Source organism: Notolepis coatsorum (assembly GCF_963971535.1).
Source record: "Notolepis coatsorum genome assembly, chromosome: 15".
Classification (NCBI taxonomy): domain Eukaryota; kingdom Metazoa; phylum Chordata; class Actinopteri; order Aulopiformes; family Paralepididae; genus Notolepis; species Notolepis coatsorum.
The window spans coordinates 67,122,399-67,141,336 of NC_140179.1; the positions used below are offsets into that span (position 1 = coordinate 67,122,399).

Consider the following 18,938-nt stretch of genomic DNA (forward strand, 5'->3'; position numbering starts at 1 on the left):
TAAAAAAAATAAAAATAAAAACGTTTTTATTTATTTTTTTGATTCCAGAAAATTATCACTAAAGTGCTATCTGTTGCAGCTGCACTGTTCTCCATGAAAATACCATTTCTCAAAATCTGAAAATCATTATTTAATAAAACACAGAAAAGGATCACCAAGTTACTCTGGATAAAAAAAACCTTTACAGACAACATTGAGACAAAGCTTCCCGACACATCTCCATCCAAACTCTTGGAAGAACTCTTTGAAATCTCATCTGATACCACCTAGAGAGCTAGTTTCAGAGTGTGGTGCTGAGTACAATCCTACCTGGAGGGGAGAGAACAGATGGTGGAGGTAAACGGTACCCTATCCGCCCCCCTCACAGTGAACTGTGGTGTTCCACAAGGAAGCATACTAGGACCACTACTGTTCCTAATTTATGCAAATGACATGTCGTCAGCTTGTGACTGCAACTTGTTCCTGTTTGCGGACGACTCAGCCCTGCTGGTCTCTGACAACAACAAGTTACAGGTTGAAAAAACCCTCAGCTGGGAACTAGGCAAAATCTGCATATGGCTCGCCGACAACAAACTATCATTACACATGGGCAAAACAGAGTTCATTCTCTTCGGTTCAAATAACAAACTCAGCAAAACCGACGGCTTCTCAGTTACAGTGGGTGACAATATTGTCACAAGGAAAGATGAAATTACCTACCTGGGTTCCATCCTAGAGGCTAATCTTTCCTGTGACAAAATGGCATCCAATGTAATAAAAAAAAAGTCAATCAACGAACTCGATTCTTGTACCGGATCTCCTCCCTGGTAAACAAGAATACCCTGAAGACTCTGGCAGGAGCACTCATTCAAGGGTACTACGACTATGCTTGCACCCAGGGAGCGAAATTAACTTTTTGACTCACCGGCCAGTGGCGGGTAGATGGGAAGAGTCTACCCGCCAAGCATATTTCTTACCTGCCAAATTTTTTTTGATTAAAAATATATATATATATTTTTTATATAATTTTTTTTTTAAATAAAATATATATTATATAATCTTACTTGTAGTTGTATTATCTACGAGACATCGCCACCACGCAATAAGTCAAAATGCTTGCTATCTGCAAACAGCTCCACTGTCTGTGTGTATACTTGAGTAGCCTCCAGCTCCAGCAAGGATTCTCCGGCCCTGCAGCTAGACCCTATATTCAGCTAGACCCTACATTCAGCATGCAAGGATTCTCCGGCGATGCAGCTGGACCCTATTTATAACGTTACGGTTCTTTTGTCAAATCACATTCAACATGCCCTCAGCTAGAATACGCATTCAATCAATGTTATAAGACATTGATATCAGGAGCTATCTGTAGCTACTGCTAGCCCGGTAGATAACGTTAAGACAATTTAGTTTACTGGGACAGATGCGTCTCTACAATTCGTAGCCGCATTTCTGCAGACCCCTCTCTGATTGGTTGAACTCCATTTTTGCAGACCCCTCCCATTTCTGCAGACCCCTCTCTGATTGGTTGAGCGAAGCCCCTCTCTGATTGGCCCCCCGCATGAGCCGAGACAAGCTCCTCTAGCCAGGAGTCGAAACTCCGTTAACTCCAGAGAGAGAGGCTGAACGCAATTTATACGCATGGAAGTATTGATTACGCCATAACGAATCATTAAAAAAATATACCGTTAACTGGAATATGTTGTGTGTGCCTTTACACATGTTGGATAGGATTATGTAATTGGTTTGTATAGCGTTGCGTATAACGGTATTTCGCGTGACTTCACGGTTTATTCACATTTCACAACACAGCCAGCGGTCAACTTGTTTACACTCCCCACTTACTGTACAATGTAACATTTAGATTAACCCAGTTGTCTATCTGTATGTCATATGTTACGATGAATTGAAAATGGGGGACCCTGATGTAAACAAGACGAAAGTCTTTCTCTGGGGTCTGCATTCCCTTAACAATTGTATGTGAATGAATGAATGAATGAAAACTTTATTAACAGATTGCAGAATGGGTACAGTGCAGTACAGCTCAATACATACAATTGTTAAGGGGATGCAGACCAGAGAAAGACTTTCGTCTTGTTTACACCAGGGTCCCCCATTTCCAATTCATCGTAACATATATGACATACATGACATACAGATAGACAGTACTGCTACATCTATACATTTATGACATACCAGATTTGCAATTACCGTACTGTATTTGTGATACAAAAAGAGTCCAGAAAGAAAAGAGTATATACATTAGGCGTAGAAACTGTACATTGGATTGGGTAGGTGAATGAATGAATGAATGAAAACTTTATTAACAGATTGCAGAATGGGTACAGTGCAGTACAGCTCAATACATACAATTGTTAAGGGGATGCAGACCAGAGAAAGACTTTCGTCTTGTTTACACCAGGGTCCCCCATTTCCAATTCATCGTAACATATATGACATACATGACATACAGATAGACAGTACTGCTACATCTATACATTTATGACATACCAGATTTGCAATTACAGTACTGTATTTGTGATACAAAAAGAGTCCAGAAAGAAAAGAGTATATACATTAGGCGTAGAAACTGTACATTGGATTGGGTAGGTGGGGGTGGGACTGTACATTGGAGGTGGTTGGGGGGGGGGGGGGTGGGTAGGAGTGGGGGGGGGTGGGGGGGGGGGTTGGGTAGGAGTGGGGGGGGGGGGTTGGGTAGGAGGGGGGGGGGGGGGGTTGGGTAGGAGTGGGGGGGGGGGGGGGGTTGGGTAGGAGGGGTGGGGGACACTGTACATTGGAGGTGGTTGGGTGGGTGGGGGGGGGGGGGGTAGGAGGGGTGGGTGGGGGACACTGTACAACTGTACAAACAACACTGTACATTGGATTATTGACAAGACCATACTTGGTAATTTACTGTACATTGGCGGGGGTTGTGTTCGGACATTTACAGGGGCCAGTTTCGAGTTGCAGTCTCCCTTAGGTGTTTTTTGAGAGTGTTTTTGAAAGTGGGTAGTGATTCACATTCCTTTACAGCTTTGGGTAGGGCGTTCCACATTGATGTGGCATAATTGCGAAACGTGTTTAGTCCCTTGTTTGAGCCGAATCTGGGTTTAACATGATTTGTGGAGCTCCCTCTGGTGTTGTGATCGTGGTATTCACTGACCTTTGGGAAGTATTTAGTCATGTACATGGGTACCTTGGTTGTGTAGTGTATCTTGTAGACCAGGCCCATTGCAAGTTGCTGTACTCTGTCGTCTACTCTAAGCCATCCTAGGTTGTCAAAGTGGGCAGGGGTGAGGTGGGTTCTAGGAGTAAGGTCAAGCAGTAGTCTGACCAGTTTGTTTTGAGATGTTTGTAATTTTGTTTTTAGCGCCTTTGAGGTGCTTTGGTACCATGAGGTGCAAGCATAGTCGTAGTACCCTTGAATGAGTGCTCCTGCTAGAGTCTTCAGGGTATTCTTGTTTACCAGTGAGGAGATCCGGTACAAGAAACGAGTTCGTTGGTTGACTTTTTTTATTACATTGGATGCCATTTTGTCACAGGAAAGATTTGCCTCTAGGATGGAACCCAGGTAGGTAATATCTTCTTTCCTTGTGACAATATTGTCACCCACTGTAACTGAGAAGCCGTCGGTCTTGCTGAGTTTGTTATTTGAACCGAAGAGAATGGACTCTGTTTTGCCCATGTGTAATGATAGTTTGTTATCAGCGAGCCATATGCAGATTTTGCTTAGTTCTGAGCTGAGGGTTTTTTCAACCTGTAATTTGTTCTTGTCAGAGACCAGCAGGGCTGAGTCGTCCGCAAACAGGAACAAGTTGCAGTCACAAGCTGACGACATGTCATTTGCATAAATTAGGAACAGTAGCGGACCTAGTATGCTTCCTTGTGGAACACCACAGTTTACTGTGAGGGGGGGGGGTAGGGTACCGTTTACCTCCACCATCTGCTCTCTCCCCTCCAGGTAGGATTGCATCCAGCTCACTGATAGACTATCAAAACCAATTGCTTTTAGCTTGTCAATCAGAATGGTGTGATTGACAGTGTCGAAGGCCTTTTGTAGGTCCAGCATGACCATGCCGCAGTATTTGCCCGCGTCCACCTCTTGTTTGATGTGGTCGTTTAAATAGAGAAGGCATGTGTCAGTGGAGTGGGATGTTCTGAAGCCAGATTGGAATTCGTAGATTAGATTTTTTTCCGCAAGGTATTTTTCGACCTGTTCGTATACAATTTTTTCCATGACTTTCGAGATGGAGGTAAGGATAGAAACAGGGCGGTAGTTGCCTGGGTCTAATTTACTGCCTTTTTTGTGCAGAGGGGTCACTCTCGCAATTTTGAAGTCCTTGGGGACGTGTCCCTGTTTTATGGAGAGGTTTATTATGTGTGTGATGACTGGGGTGATGGCGGCTGCTGAGTCTCTGAGGAATTTGGAGGGGATGTTGTCATGGCCAGTGGCCTTGTTAGGTTGGAGGGCGCTCAGTTTTTTGAGTACCTCATCTGTTGTTACCATTTCCAGTTTGAAGTCGTCTTTGTGGACCCCTAGGTTTTTGTAGTAAGCTACTATGTGTTCTACCCCATAATGCCCTGAGTGGGAGGGTAGTTTGTTTACCAGTGTTGTGGCTATGTTTGTGAAGAAACTATTTAAGTAATTGGCTACATCCAGCTTTTCTGTGATGAGCGTGTTGTCCGTCTTTATGTTTATGTTTGAGAATCTGGTTTTAAGTTTTTTACTGCAGCCTAGTTGGTTATTGAGTAATTTCCAAAGTTCACGCGGTTTGTTTTTGTTTTCCTCGGTTTTGTCATTGATGAATTTTTTCTTTGCTGTTTTGATCATGGAGTTTACATCATTTCTTAGTCTGTTTCTTTCCAGTTTGAGTTCCGTCACGTGGGCTTGGAGTTCACTGCTCGTGCTTATGTTAAGCTTTGACTGACTTTTACGAAACTCAGAGCATTTTTTGTCTCTGGTTTTCATAGCGGTCAGTATTTCAGCGTGCATCCACGGCTCAGCGCGATTTTTTACCCTGGTGGTTCTTAGGGGGGCCATGTTGTTTAGTATCGTTGAAAATTTGGTTTTGAAGCCAAGCCATGTTTCTTCAACCAGTGTACCATTGAGCTCATCTGACCAGTCCAGACCCTCCAGTTCAAGGTTAAAGGCCTCGCTAGAGTAGGTTTTTAGGTCTCTAGATGTGACTGTTTTGTGACAGCCAGCCTTTTGTTTTAGCTTTTTGCGGGTACAGAATATCATATAATGATCACTTAACCCGCATGCTATAACCCCTTTATTGGCGATCTTGGACTTGAGTATTGAGCTGTACTGTGTACTGTACCCATTCTGCAATCTGTTAATAAAGTTTTCAATCAATTCAATCAATCAATAACTAGACAGTTACAATATAACATTTAGATTAATTAACCCAGTTAATGCCTTAAGAGAGAGAGGCTGGTGGTCAAGTCAAGTCAAGAGTTATTTGTCACAAGTTGTTTATTAGCCTAGACATTTTCAATTCATCATCTTGTTTACATCAGGGTCCCCCATGTTCAATTCATGATAACATATATGACATACAGGTAGACAGATGGACAGTACTGCTACATTTAGACATTTATGACATACCAGATTTTGAACTTGTGGTAGGCCTAGACATTTCCAATTCATCGTCTTGTTTACATCAGGGTCCCCCATGTTCAATTCATGATAACATATATGACATACAGGTAGACAGATGGACAGTACTGCTACATCTAGACATTTATGACATACCAGATTTTGAACTTGTGGTAGGCCTAGACATTTTCAATTCATTCATCGTCTTGTTTACATCAGGGTCCCCCATGTTCAATTCATGATAACATATATGACATACAGGTAGACAGATGGACAGTACTGCTACATTTAGACATTTATGACATACCAGATTTTGAACTTGTGGTAGGCCTAGACATTTTCAATTCATCGTCTTGTTTACATCAGGGTCCCCCATGTTCAATTCATGATAACATATATGACATACAGGTAGACAGATAGACAGTACTGCTACATCTAGACATTTATGACATACCAGATTTACAAATACAGTACTGTTTGTGATACAAAAAGAGTCCAGAAAAGAAAGGCTATACATTTGACGTAGAAGCTGTACATTGGAGGAGGTTGGGTGGGTGGGGGGGACTATACATTGCTTCTTCTAAGTGTCTATGCTTTTTTTTGTCAGTATTTACTGGCTTTCAAAAAAATAACATCTTGTTGCTTGTGTGTTGAAGGACTTTTACCGAAGGGTTACACATATCATGTCTGCACGTACAGACGTGCGGTGAACCCATCCTGGACCTGCGTTGACCATACCTCTTTTGAGGCCACTGTGCGAATGACTCACCAGTCTGAGGAGGAGATCCTGGTGTGGGCAAGGTCGATGCAGGTCACCTGGAGAGTGGCCCATACATATATGTCATATATGTTATCATGAATTGAACATGGGGGACCCTGATGTAAACAAGACGATGAATTGAAAATGTCTAGGCCTACCACAAGTTCAAAATCTGGTATGTCATAAATGTCTAGATGTAGCAGTACTGTCCATCTGTCTACCTGTATGTCATATATGTTATCATGAATTGAACATGGGGGACCCTGATGTAAACAAGATGATGAATTGAAAATGTCTAGGCTAATAAACAACTTGTGACAAATAACTATTGACTTGACGACCAGCCTCTCTCTCTTAAGGCATTAACTGGGTTAATTAATCTAAATGTTATATTGTAACTGTCTAGTTATTGATTGATTGAATTGATTGAAAACTTTATTAACAGATTGCAGAATGGGTACAGTACACAGTACAGCTCAATACATACAATTGTTAAGGGAATGCAGACCCCAGAGAAAGACTTTCGTCTTGTTTACATCAGGGTCCCCCATTTTCAATTCATCGTAACATATGACATACAGATAGACAACTGAGTTAATCTAAATGTTACATTGTACAGTAAGTGGGGAGTGTAAACAAGTTGACCGCTGGCTGTGTTGTGAAATGTGAATAAACCGTGAAGTCACGCGAAATAACGTTATACGCGACGCTATACAAACCAATTACATAATCCTATCCAACATGTGTAAAGGCACACACAACATATTCCAGTTAACGGTATATTTTTTTAATGATTCGTTATGGCGTAATCAATACTTCCATGCGTATAAATTGCGTTCAGCCTCTCTCTCTGGAGTTAACGGAGTTTCGACTCCTGGCTAGAGGAGCTTGTCTCGGCTCATGCGGGGGGCCAATCAGAGAGGGGCTTCGCTCAACCAATCAGAGAGGGGTCTGCAGAAATGGGAGGGGTCTGCAAAAATGGAGTTCAACCAATCAGAGAGGGGTCTGCAGAAATGCGGCTACGAATTGTAGAGACGCGGGACAGATGGATCTAACGTGAGCTAGCTAAGCTAGCTAACGAGGGACCGGAGGTATTATGCACTTGAGTCGACTATTGCTGGAGCATTTGTTGATATCAGTAGCTAGCCAGCTAGATACCGTTAGACAATGCCTCGTCATGTATTAAACTAAAAGTGAATAGTTGACTGGGTCATTGTTTAAACAGTAACGGTAGCTCATGGAGGTCCGATATAGACTAGAGCAGACTGCCCGCATATCGCAATGGTGGCGTTTCAGGAAGTAAACAAGCCAAATGAGAGCTTCCGATTGGCCATTTGCTTTCTTTCTCATGAAACCAGTCACGTCACTCTACTGCAGGGGTGGCCAACCCGCGGCTCGCGAGCCGCATGCGGCTCTTTGCCCGTCAATGTGCGGCTCTTCCATCCATAAAAAAAAATTATTTTCTCCTTTTTTTTTTTTACTTTTTTTTTTTTTTTTTTTTTTTGTATGTCACTCATTCCATAAGGACGTAGAATAAACATTTACAATTTTTTTTAAATGGTCCATTTGCATGTTCTTGGTATCTGAATCTAGGGACAAATATGGATCAGTGTCAGAAATAGTGTGTCTGTTACTAGGCTTGAGTAAATTGTAATGAACCAAAGGAGAATATCAATTCTATTTAAAAAAAAATTATCTTTGACTGTAAATAACACCATGCTAAAATTGACCAGACCTGAAAAATCTAAGCAAATGAATAAAGGGAAGATGATTAAACAGAAGGTTTTGTAGATACAGTACTGAATTCTGCCATCTTTTTTATAATGTAAATTTCTCCACCATTTTTCATCATATTGCAACACCGTTTTTTGCAAGACGTTCACAGAAAGGTAGAGAAACTAACTGCGTTCTGTTTTATGGCAATAACGTTCAGGTTTGTGGGAGATAATCCCAAAAAATAAGAGAAATTAAAAAGTAAATCCAGAAGTCAGATGATTGACAGGGGCTGGTGTGAGCTGGGTAGGGTAGTTTTTCGAAATTTGAAAGCCCTGAGTCTCTTCCTTCAAAAGACTACACTCACTTTTGGCTGTGCCACTTCCTCCTGTCAATATGCGCCGGTTTCCGACTCAATGCCCTGAGATTTCTATAATCTTATATTTCACTAATAACAGTTAAAATAATTGGTAAACAAACATAATGCTGAAAATATACACTTTTACTGTATATCTCGGGCTTAAGAGGTTAACCCTGTAGGGCGGCTAGGTGGTGTAGTGGTCTAAGGCACTCGCCACCAGTGTGGAGACGCTAGGATTCGCGTGTTCGAATCCAGCTCTCCACATTGTTTTTCAGTTTGGCTGGTCGTCCGCAGTAATACACATTGGCCGTATTACGGGGAGGGAAAACTGAAGGGTGGGGATCGAACGTTGTGAACAAGCGACTCCTACAAGTCGGTTGGTGCGCCTGCGCAGTAGAATCAGGAAGTGTCGGGGGCAGCGTGAGCCTCCCACGCGTTACTCCTCGACACTGAGAGATCGAGCTGCGCAGGCGAAAAGATGCGACTGCTGTTACCTCAAGTACCGGAGGGGACTTGTGCTATGTATGACTTAGTCCACATTGCAGCCGGCTTGTGGGAGGCAAGAAACAGCGTTCGTGACAGGGGAGGGTTGAAATTGGATGATACGAAATTGGGATGGGAGAAAATATAGAAAAATGGGAGAAAAAGTGGATCAAAAAAAAAAGAGGTTAACCCTGTGAGGCCCAAATTAAAAAGAAATTAGCAACTTCAGAGGCCAGAGGGTGGGACATATAAACACATTTACTATCAAATAGCATTGTGAGGCTGAACAACAGGACCAATTGACTATACATGTGCTTAAATGGAACTATCTTATAAATGGCTTTTTTCAGTGTTTACCATTGTTTCTTAGCTATGTGGACTTATATTAATAGGATATATGTCTCTAATTCTCATATTGGCGAATTCTTCCAATTCTCCTCTCACAATATTCACCCTCACTGAACTGAGTCATCTGAAAATGTGCATATCTGTGATGTCAGAGATTTCTCAGCTGCATAATAATGTGGCAGTTGATGTGGCAGTTGGCACCAGGCCACACAGTGGTTGGAGCCCAGCCTCAAAACGGCTTAAGATCTTGAGGTAGAAAAATGCGGTTTTTAGTACTTGATTAGAAATACAAAACAATGCATTTTTTTTGAAAAAAACCTAGGTGTTCCATAGACTCACAGGAATTGTGTAAAAGTGCCCAAATAGTGAAAGAAATAGTAAAATAGTTCCCCTTTAACATTTTTTAAATAAACATTATTTTTTTAAATGGCTAAAAGTGATTTTGTAATTTTGCAACCGTGGGTCTCACAGGGTACTTTTAACCCTGTGAGGCCCAAATAAAAAAGACATTAGCAACTTCAGAGGCCAGAGGGTGAGACCTATAAACACATGAAGGGTGCTGTGACTGAAAAAAAAGGTTGAGAAACGCTGGTATATGGTGTGGCTCTTTGTGGTACCACAGTCATTTTTTTGTGGCTCTTAGTCTCTGACTGGTTGGCCACCCCTGCTCTACTGTGATTGGACCGTTGACTTGAGTGCAATGTGGGACTTTTTTAACGATCTCGCGGCGGAGAAAAAAAAGACGAGAGAGGCTATCATCTGTACTCGCACAATCAAAATAAGAGTATCGTTATGAACTACACGTCTACACGCCACACGGCGGGCAGCCCTCTAAGTGTCAAGCGCCAAAGGTAAAAACTGAGCGCCCCTGGCGGGCGGCAGGCTTTAGTTTCGGTCCCTGCTTGCACCTCATGGTACCAAAGCACCTCAAAGGCACTAAAAACCAAATTACAAACATCTCAAAACAAACTAGTCAGACTACTGCTTGACCTGACTCCTAGAACCCACCTCACCCCTGCACACTTTGCCAACCTAGGATGGCTTAGAGTAAACGACAGAGTACAGCAACTTGCAATGGGCCTGGTCTACAAGATACACTACACGACCAAGGTACCCATGTACATGTCAAAATACTTCCCAAAGGTCAGTGAATACCACGATCACAACACCAGAGGGAGCTCCACAAATCATGTAAAACCCAGATTCGGCTCAAACAAGGGACTAAACACGTTTCGCAATTATGCCACAACAATGTGGAACGCCCTACCCAAAGCTGTAAAGGAATGTGAATCACTACCCACCTTCAAAAACACTCTCAAAGAACACCTACGGGAGACTGCAATTCAAAACTGGCCCCTACAAATGTCCTAACCCAGTTGTACAATAAAGACCAAGCATGGCTTTGTCAGTATTCCAATGTACAGCCCCACCCAACCCCACCCCACCTACCCAACCTCCTCCAATGTACAGTTTCTATGTCAAATGTATGTCAGTATTCCAATGTACAGTGTCGTCGTCGTCCCCTACCCAACCCAGTACTGTCTATCTGTATGTCGTGTGTGTCATATGATGAATTGAAAATGGGGGACCCTGATGGAAACAAGACGAAAGTCTTTCTCAGGTCTGCATCCTCTTAACAATTGTATGTATTGAGCTGTACTGTACTGTACCCATTCTGCAATCTGTTAATAAACTTTTCAATCAATCAATCAAAAAACCAAGTATCTCATCTCATGGCCCACCAAGTATCTCATGATGCAGCAGTTAATGTGTTGATACCATTCAGCACCACATACAGTATCTGTGTGAAGCTGGCTTTTCATCCATGACAGCTCTGAAAACAAAATATAGGGCCAATTTGAAAGGTCACGATATTAGTGTTATTTCAATAAATTTAAACATGGCCCATTTCATGACTATTTTGTTGGGGCGAGGGGGGGGGGGGGCCCAAAATATTTTGGTCCGCCAAAGGGGGGCCTGACAGAAAAAGTTTGAGAAGCACTGGGTTAACCGTTTGGTAGTGCAGCAGTGAAAGGGTTAACAGGAACAGTACAGTGAGGGAAGTTACAGTGCAATCAAATCCACACATCAAGCCATTTGAATGGAAGCGGACACAACCGGTTGTTAGCCTATTGTCCAACTAACACCTCTCCTGAAGGCTAACCGGTCATGTCCGCTTCCATTCATTGTGCTAAGCTAGGCTAACATGCAGCCAGATAGCTTTCTACTGTCAGAACGCACAGAAAGGAAACTGGTATCGATCTTCTCGTCTCTCTCTCTCTGGAGAAGAAGGTAAGCGTTCCCAAAATGTTGGCGTGTTCCTTTAAGTCCAGAATTTCAGTATATCTGCAAATGTCACATTTCTTTGAGGATCTTGCTTGTGTGCAGCGTTACGTTGTTCCCTCCAAGCAAGTACAAACTTTACTATCCAAATTCAATGTAACTTACTGGACCAGGTTTATTCTGTTGTTGATATGTAACTCACTGGACCAGGTTTATTCTGTTGTTGATACATGATGTAACTCACTGGACCAGGTTTATTCTGTTTTTTATGCAACTCACTTGTCCAGGTTTATTCTGTTGTTTATGCAACTCACTTGACCAGGTTTATTCTGTTTTTTATGCAACTCACTTGACCAGGTTTATTCTGTTGTTTATGCAACTCACTTGACCAGGTTTATTCTGTTGTTTATGCAACTCACTTGACCAGGTTTATTCTGTTGTTTATGCAACTTACTGGACCAGGTTTATTCTGTTGTTGATATGTAACTTACTGGACAAGGTTTATTCTGTTGTTGATATGCAACTTACTGGACCAGGTTTATTCTGTTGTTGATATGTAACTTACTGGACCAGGTTTATTCTGTTGTTGATATTTAACTTACTTGACCAGGTCTATTCTGTTGTTGATATGTAACTTACTGGACCAGGTTTATTCTGTTGTTGATATGTAACTTTTTTTTTTTTTGATCCACTTTTTCTCCCATTTTTCTATATTTTCTCCCATCCCAATTTCGTATCATCCAATTCAACCCTCCCCTGTCACGAACGCTGTTTCTTGCCTCCCACAAGCCGGCTGCAATGTGGACTAAGTCATACATAGCACAAGTCCCCTCCGGTACTTGAGGTAACAGCAGTCGCATCTTTTCACCTGCGCAGCTCGATCTCTCAGTGTCGAGGAGTAACGCGTGGGAGGCTCACGCTGCCCCCGACACTTCCTGATTCTACTGCGCAGGCGCACCAACCGACTTGTAGGAGTCGCTTGTTCACAACGTTCGATCCCCACCCTTCAGTTTTCCCTCCCCGTAATACGGCCAATGTGTATTACTGCGGACGACCAGCCAAACTGAAAAACAATGTGGAGAGCTGGATTCGAACACGCGAATCCTAGCGTCTCCACACTGGTGGCGAGTGCCTTAGACCACTACACCACCTAGCCGCCCTGTTGATATGTAACTTAATGGACCAGGTCTATTCTGTTGTTGATATGTAACTTACTGGACCAGGTTTATTCTGTTGTTGATATGTAACTTACTTGACCAGGTCTATTCTGTTGTTGATATGTAACTTACTGGACCAGGTTTATTCTGTTGTTGATATGTAACTTACTGGACCAGGTTTATTCTGTTGTTGATATGTAACTTACTGGACCAGGTCTATTCTGTTGTTGATATGTAACTTACTGGACCAGGTTTATTCTGTTGTTGATATGTAACTTACTTGACCAGGTCTATTCTGTTGTTGATATGTAACTTACTGGACCAGGTTTATTCTGTTGTTGATATGTAACTTACTGGACCAGGTTAATTCTGTTGTTGATATGTAACTCACTTGACCAGGTCTATTCTGTTGTTGATGGCGGCCCAATGCAGGAGTGTTACGTTCTCTTTGTCGGGCTGTCGAACGTCATAGCCCGCCTCCACCAGCTCTCTGCACCGCTCAAAGATGCCATACCTGGAGGGGGGGGGGGGGGGGGGGGGGCAGAAAATACTTTGATTAAGGCACAAGGTCCACACCCACCTACACAAACACTCTCCCTCCTTCCATCCTGAAGTTGACTTTCACAACGTCAAATCAAATCATTTTCAATCTAATAGCAAGACTTGCCTTACGCCGCCTTAACAAAATATTTGCAGGTTGCACTGTGTGTGTGTGTGTGTGTGTGTGTGTGTGTGTGTGTGTGTGTGCGTGTGTGTGTGTGTGTAGAAATCATCCAGTGGAGAGTGGAAATCATTTGGCAGTGAAGGCGGGGGCAGCAATTAGCTTAGGCTGACATTTCTGCTGCCGTTGTCAGTCGTAGAAGAGAAAACGACAGTGTGGGAGGAGGGCCTGGACCCTGGTGCTAAATCACACCCCGGACATAAATTCTTCTTTCACGCGGCAGACTAGGAGGAGGTCTGTGACTCGTACGTCTGTATGCAAAAACGACACTGAAGGGGAAGATCCAGAAGATGACATCAAACATGGTGTGAGATTCTATTCAACCTCACTTTCAACACCGGGGCTATAAGGGAGTTTTTTTTCAGTTCCTATAACATCTGATCTCAGGTCTGATTTCTAAAAAAGGAGTTAATAATGGGTTTAGAGGCCAAGAACGGTCACTCCCACTAAACTAAAGAGAAGGCCAACTAGACCTCAACTCTAGTATATCGTATTTGGTAAATGTTACTAAATGGCTGCATTTATATAGCGCTTTACATACAATTTGTTCCTCACATTTTACCCATTCACTCACACCCCGACGGCAGAGGCAACCATGCAAGGTGCCAACCTGCTCATCAGGCCAGGGTTACGTGTCTTGCTCAAGGACACTTCAACACGCTGCCTGGGAGGAGCGGGAATCGAACCGGGAACCTCTGGATTACCAGACGACTGCTCTACCTCCCCTGTCGCCCCCATTTGTGTGATTCAGAGAGGACAGGGTTAGGCATCTCAAACGGCGCAGGGTTTGACAGTGCTCGAGTGTTTCACTCACATTTGCGACAAAAAAATATAGTTAAAAATGTTAGGAGCACATGTGCAAGTAGAGATTACCGAGCATAGACTCTTGTTTACTTTTTCTGGACCATGGCTAAGAGCGGTCGGTGGCTAACGGCAGCAAGCGCTTGAACGTTTGACTTGAGCTTCACAAAGAAGATTGACTACATCAAAATGCAATACCTGCAGCAAGAGTATTTTGCACAAGCGAGGAAGCACCTCAAATATGACAAAGCATTTGCTTCAACACCGTTTTGCGACGTGTTACAGTCTCTCGTTAGCAGTAGAATGTTACAACAATGTTAACGTTACACTCGGGTTATATGTGTTAGTAGGCCTACCAATAGGAGACAATAAATAGGCATGATTGAGCTATGCTTCTGCAACACACATTAGCAGATATCTACGCAAACTAGGGCTGTACCATTTTTTTTTACATTCGAAGCTTCGATTGAAGTATTCGAACGAAGCTTCGAATGTCTATATAAAAAAAATTACTAATTTTCTTTTCTTTTTTTTTTATTATTACTTTTTTTATTTAATTTTTTTTACTGAATCCTCAATTTGAATAAAGTGATTAATCTGATTAAAATTAGTATTTTTCTTTTATTAAATCAACTTTCTTTAATGAATATAACTCATCAGTTTCGTCAACATAAATAATCCAATAAGGGCACGGTTGGTATGAAAGTGATGGTGACGTCTTATAGTATAATATTATTGTAGCCTAATCTTTAACTGCAACTGTGAAGAAAACCCCCATTGGTTTAAACAGATTTAAAGACAAAATTTTTTTTTTCTTCTAATGTTGATTTAGAATTCGAATGTCAACATTATGATCGAAGCTTCGAAGCATTCGGTACAGCCCTAACACAAACTGACCAGATAAACAAACTCACTCGATATAAACAAACTCACCAGATATAAACTAACTCACCAGATATAAACACAAACTCACCCGATATAAACAACTCACCAGATATAAACACAAACTGACCAGATATAAACAAACTCACCAGATATAAACAAACTCACCAGATATACACATACACAAACTCACCAAACTACCAACCACACACAAATGAAACGTGTGCACACGCACACACACACACAGAGTATGCGTTACTCACTGCGTGGCTTTGACGATGTCCCAGGTGCTGTAGTCATCCGTGTGGCTCTTACGTGCCACATTCTCACTGTAGCCATGGTTGTAATGACTCTGGGGCTTTATCTCCTGAGAAGTGATAGAACAGGAGAGAGAGAAGAGTGGAAAAGAGAAAGAAGAGGGAGAGAAAGAGTGGAAGAGAGAGAGAATAGTGGGAGAGAGAGAGAAGAGTGGAAGAGAGAGCGAGAAGAGTGGAAGAGAGAGAGAAGAGTGGAAGAGAGAGCGAGAAGAGTGGAAGAGAGAGAGAAGAGTGGAAGAGAGAGAGAAGAGTGGAAGAGAGAGAGAGAGAGAGAGAGAGAGAGAGAGAAGAGAGTTGACATTTTGAGTTGATGAATTCTGCTCATCAGCCACAGTGAATGAAAAATACTATCAAAGCGACATAACTCACAATGATTAGATTAGTCAAGACAAGCTACCTCTAGGCTTTTGAAAATGTAGGGTAGACCTTGTAGGTAACGGGGCAGCCGATAGGAGAGGAACCTCCAAATCGCCAGTTGGTGTACTGGGAGCTTTTTTTTGTGTCTTCAAAAGTTTCAAATTCAAGTTTCAAGTGTCTTTATTAGTTGTCATACAAAAATACAGAATACTTTTATATGGAATGCTTTTTTCTGTTTTGCTCCTGAGAGTGTGCTAGATAAAAAATAGATAAAGTATAAAAATAGAAAATCAAAGGTACGTAAACAAAGTGTAAACAAAAGTGTTCATCAATATACATATATACAATATACAATACAGAGTAGAAAAAATTAGTAACAGAGTTACAATACAATATACAGTACAATGCAGAAATGGGATGAGGTACAACTTAGGGTAAGGTGCAATGAGGTATGGATTGGATTGTAGTGCAAATCTCTTTACCAATAAATATAAAGTGTGTTAAAGTGTCTAAAGTGAGTAAAGTGGGTGCTACAGTGAGTTGTTTATTTAAAGTGAGTACGTGTGGATCTGTGTGCTGCGAGTGTATTTGATGGTTTGTTACAAAGTGTTATTGTCATTGAGCATCCTGATGGCCTGGGGATAGAAGCTCCTTCTGAGTCTCTCTGTACTGGCCATGAGACTCCGGTATCGCTTGCCTGACCTGACTAGAGTCTTTGATTATTCTCTTAGCCTTACCCCTGCAACGCTTGTTGTAAATGTCTTGGAGAGTGGGAAGCCCTCACGTATTATATTAATTACACGTAAAACATGTAGCCTATTATTATTATTATATCATGTGGTCAGCCTTTGTTCTATTCATGTGACAACCGAGAGTTAGACTCAGTGTTTCCCCTACCATTGCGGGACGCCCCGCGCCTGCCAAAAATTAAAAAAAAAAGAATTATTAAAAAAAGACAAGTTTGGGGAGCTAGCTAAATTATACATAAATCGGTTTTAATATAAATCAATCTTCACTAAGACATTAAAAAACAGTGGTGCGGCACGGTCTACGGAGACGCAGAAAAAAAACGACCAAATCCATTCCAAGACAACTCCGAGACTGACTAGCATCGCGCATAACAAGTCTCAGGGCTAGATCCACAAAGAATGGATTGCAAGGATAGAAGCTTCTTCTGAGTCTCTCTGTGCTTGCCGGTATCGCTTGCCTGACCGCAGCAGTTCAAAGAGGCAGTTGTTTGGGTGGCTGGAGTCTTTGATTATTCCCTTAGCCTTGCCCATGCACCGCTTGTTGTAAATGTCTTGGAGAGTGGGAAGCCCCCCTCTAATGTAATTGTGCGTTCGGCTGAACGGGCCACTCTCTGTAATAATGATAATGATAATAATGACTTGGATTTATATAGCGCTCTTCACTGACCAAGAGCGCTTCACAGAGTCCATTATTCGTTCATACACAGTCATACCGGTGGTGGTAAGCTACAATTGCAGCCAGAGCTGCCCTGAGGCAGACTCACGGAAGCGTGGCGAATAATCAACGCCTACGGCCCCTCCAACCACCACCAACATTCATTCACATGCATACACATTCATACGAGGCAAGTAGGTTAAGTGTCTTGCCCAAGGACACAACGGCAGTGGGATGGACATGGGCTTGAGCGGGATTCGAACCACCAACCCTTGGATCATTGGACAACCCGCTCTACCCCTGAGCCACGCCGCCCCACCCTGTAGTCTGCTACGGTCTTGTGCTGTGCTGTTCCCAAACCAGGAGGTGATATTGCCAGTCAGGATGCTCTCTATTGTGCATGAGTAGAAGTTGTTAAGGATCTTCTGACTGACTTGGAACTTCCGTAGGCGCCTAAGGAAGTAGAGGCGTTGCCGTGCCTTCTTCACAACACTGTCAATGTGTGTGGTCCATGTCAAGTCCTCGGATATGTGGACTCTGAGGTACTTAAAACTGTTCACTCTCTCAACCGGTGCCCCGTCGATGCTATGGGGGCTGTAGTCCCTGACCCCCGACCTCCTGAAGTCCACAATCATCCCTTTTGTTTAGCTGATGTTCAGGGAGAGGCAGTTCTCCTGACACCACTGTGACAGATTCTTTACCTCTTCCAGGTAGGCCCTCTCGTCGTTGGCAGAGATCAGGCCCACCACTACTATGTCGTCAGCAAATTTGATGATTGTGTTGTTGTTCCACTGTGCCACACAGTCGTGTGTGTACAGCGAGTAGAGGAGGGGACTCAGAACACAGCCCTGGAGGTGCAGTTGCCTGCTCTCACCACCTGGGGTCTACCCGTCAGGAAGTCCAAGACCCACTGGCAGAGGTCATAGTTCAAGCCCAGGTCCCTGAGCTTGGCTATGAGTTTGGAGGAGATTATGGTATTGAATGCTGAGCTGTAGTCGATGAACAGCATTCTCACATAGTTTCCCTGCCTCTTGTCCAGGTGTGATGCTGCTGTGTGCAGCACATGGGCTATGGCGTCCTCCGTGGACCTGTTGGGGTGATATGCAAATTGCAGGGGGTCCAGGTTGATGGGGAGGGAGGAACAGATGTAGCCCTTCACTAGCTTCTCAAAGCACTTCATGTTATTGAGGTGAGAGCTACAGGGCGGTAGTCGTTGAGGCAAGCGGGCGTAGATTTTTTGGATACAGGGATAATGGCGGACTTCTTCAGCCAGGTGGGGATGACAGCCTGTTCTAACGACAGGTTAAATATGTCAGTGAATACCGGGGCCAGTTGGTCGGCACCAGTCATGTGCAATCGTTTCATTTCAGCTCAGTAGGGCTGCAACTAACGATTATTTTGGTAGTCGACTAATCTGTCGATTATTTTTTCGATTAGTCGACTAATCTAACGATTATTTCTGTCACACCCTCCATCTCTGCTTCCTGTGGGCGCGGCTCCTTTTCCGGGCTCTTAGCAAATTTCTTAGCTTAACACTTTGATCGCCATGGTTAAATTCATAATTTACCATCCCTAGCCAGCTCTATTTGTCTATGGAGAAGTTCCCCTTCTTTGCAGGGCTATAACTTTTTTAATTCTATTGCTAAATTGCCATTATTATGGCCCATTCAATGTCCTATATCCATTGTTCAGGGTGTAGCAACGATATACTTTTTCATTCACATATTCATACTAAAATATGGTCTAAAGTATAAGTATGTTTTTATTGTT

General features: G+C 42.8%; 1 protein-coding gene across 1 annotated transcript in view; it reads right to left on the reverse strand.

The window, feature by feature from the left end:
- zdhhc17 (zDHHC palmitoyltransferase 17) overlaps positions 1 to 18,938 on the reverse strand; it is a gene marked incomplete at its 5' end in the record, with an annotated part of 93,526 nt that overhangs the window by 53,129 nt on the left and 21,459 nt on the right. Inside the window, 2 exons of the mRNA XM_084330198.1 lie at positions 13,078 to 13,200; positions 15,354 to 15,457. Coding sequence (XP_084186324.1) covers positions 13,078 to 13,200; positions 15,354 to 15,457 — 227 coding nt within the window. The remainder of the gene's footprint in view (positions 1 to 13,077; positions 13,201 to 15,353; positions 15,458 to 18,938) is intronic.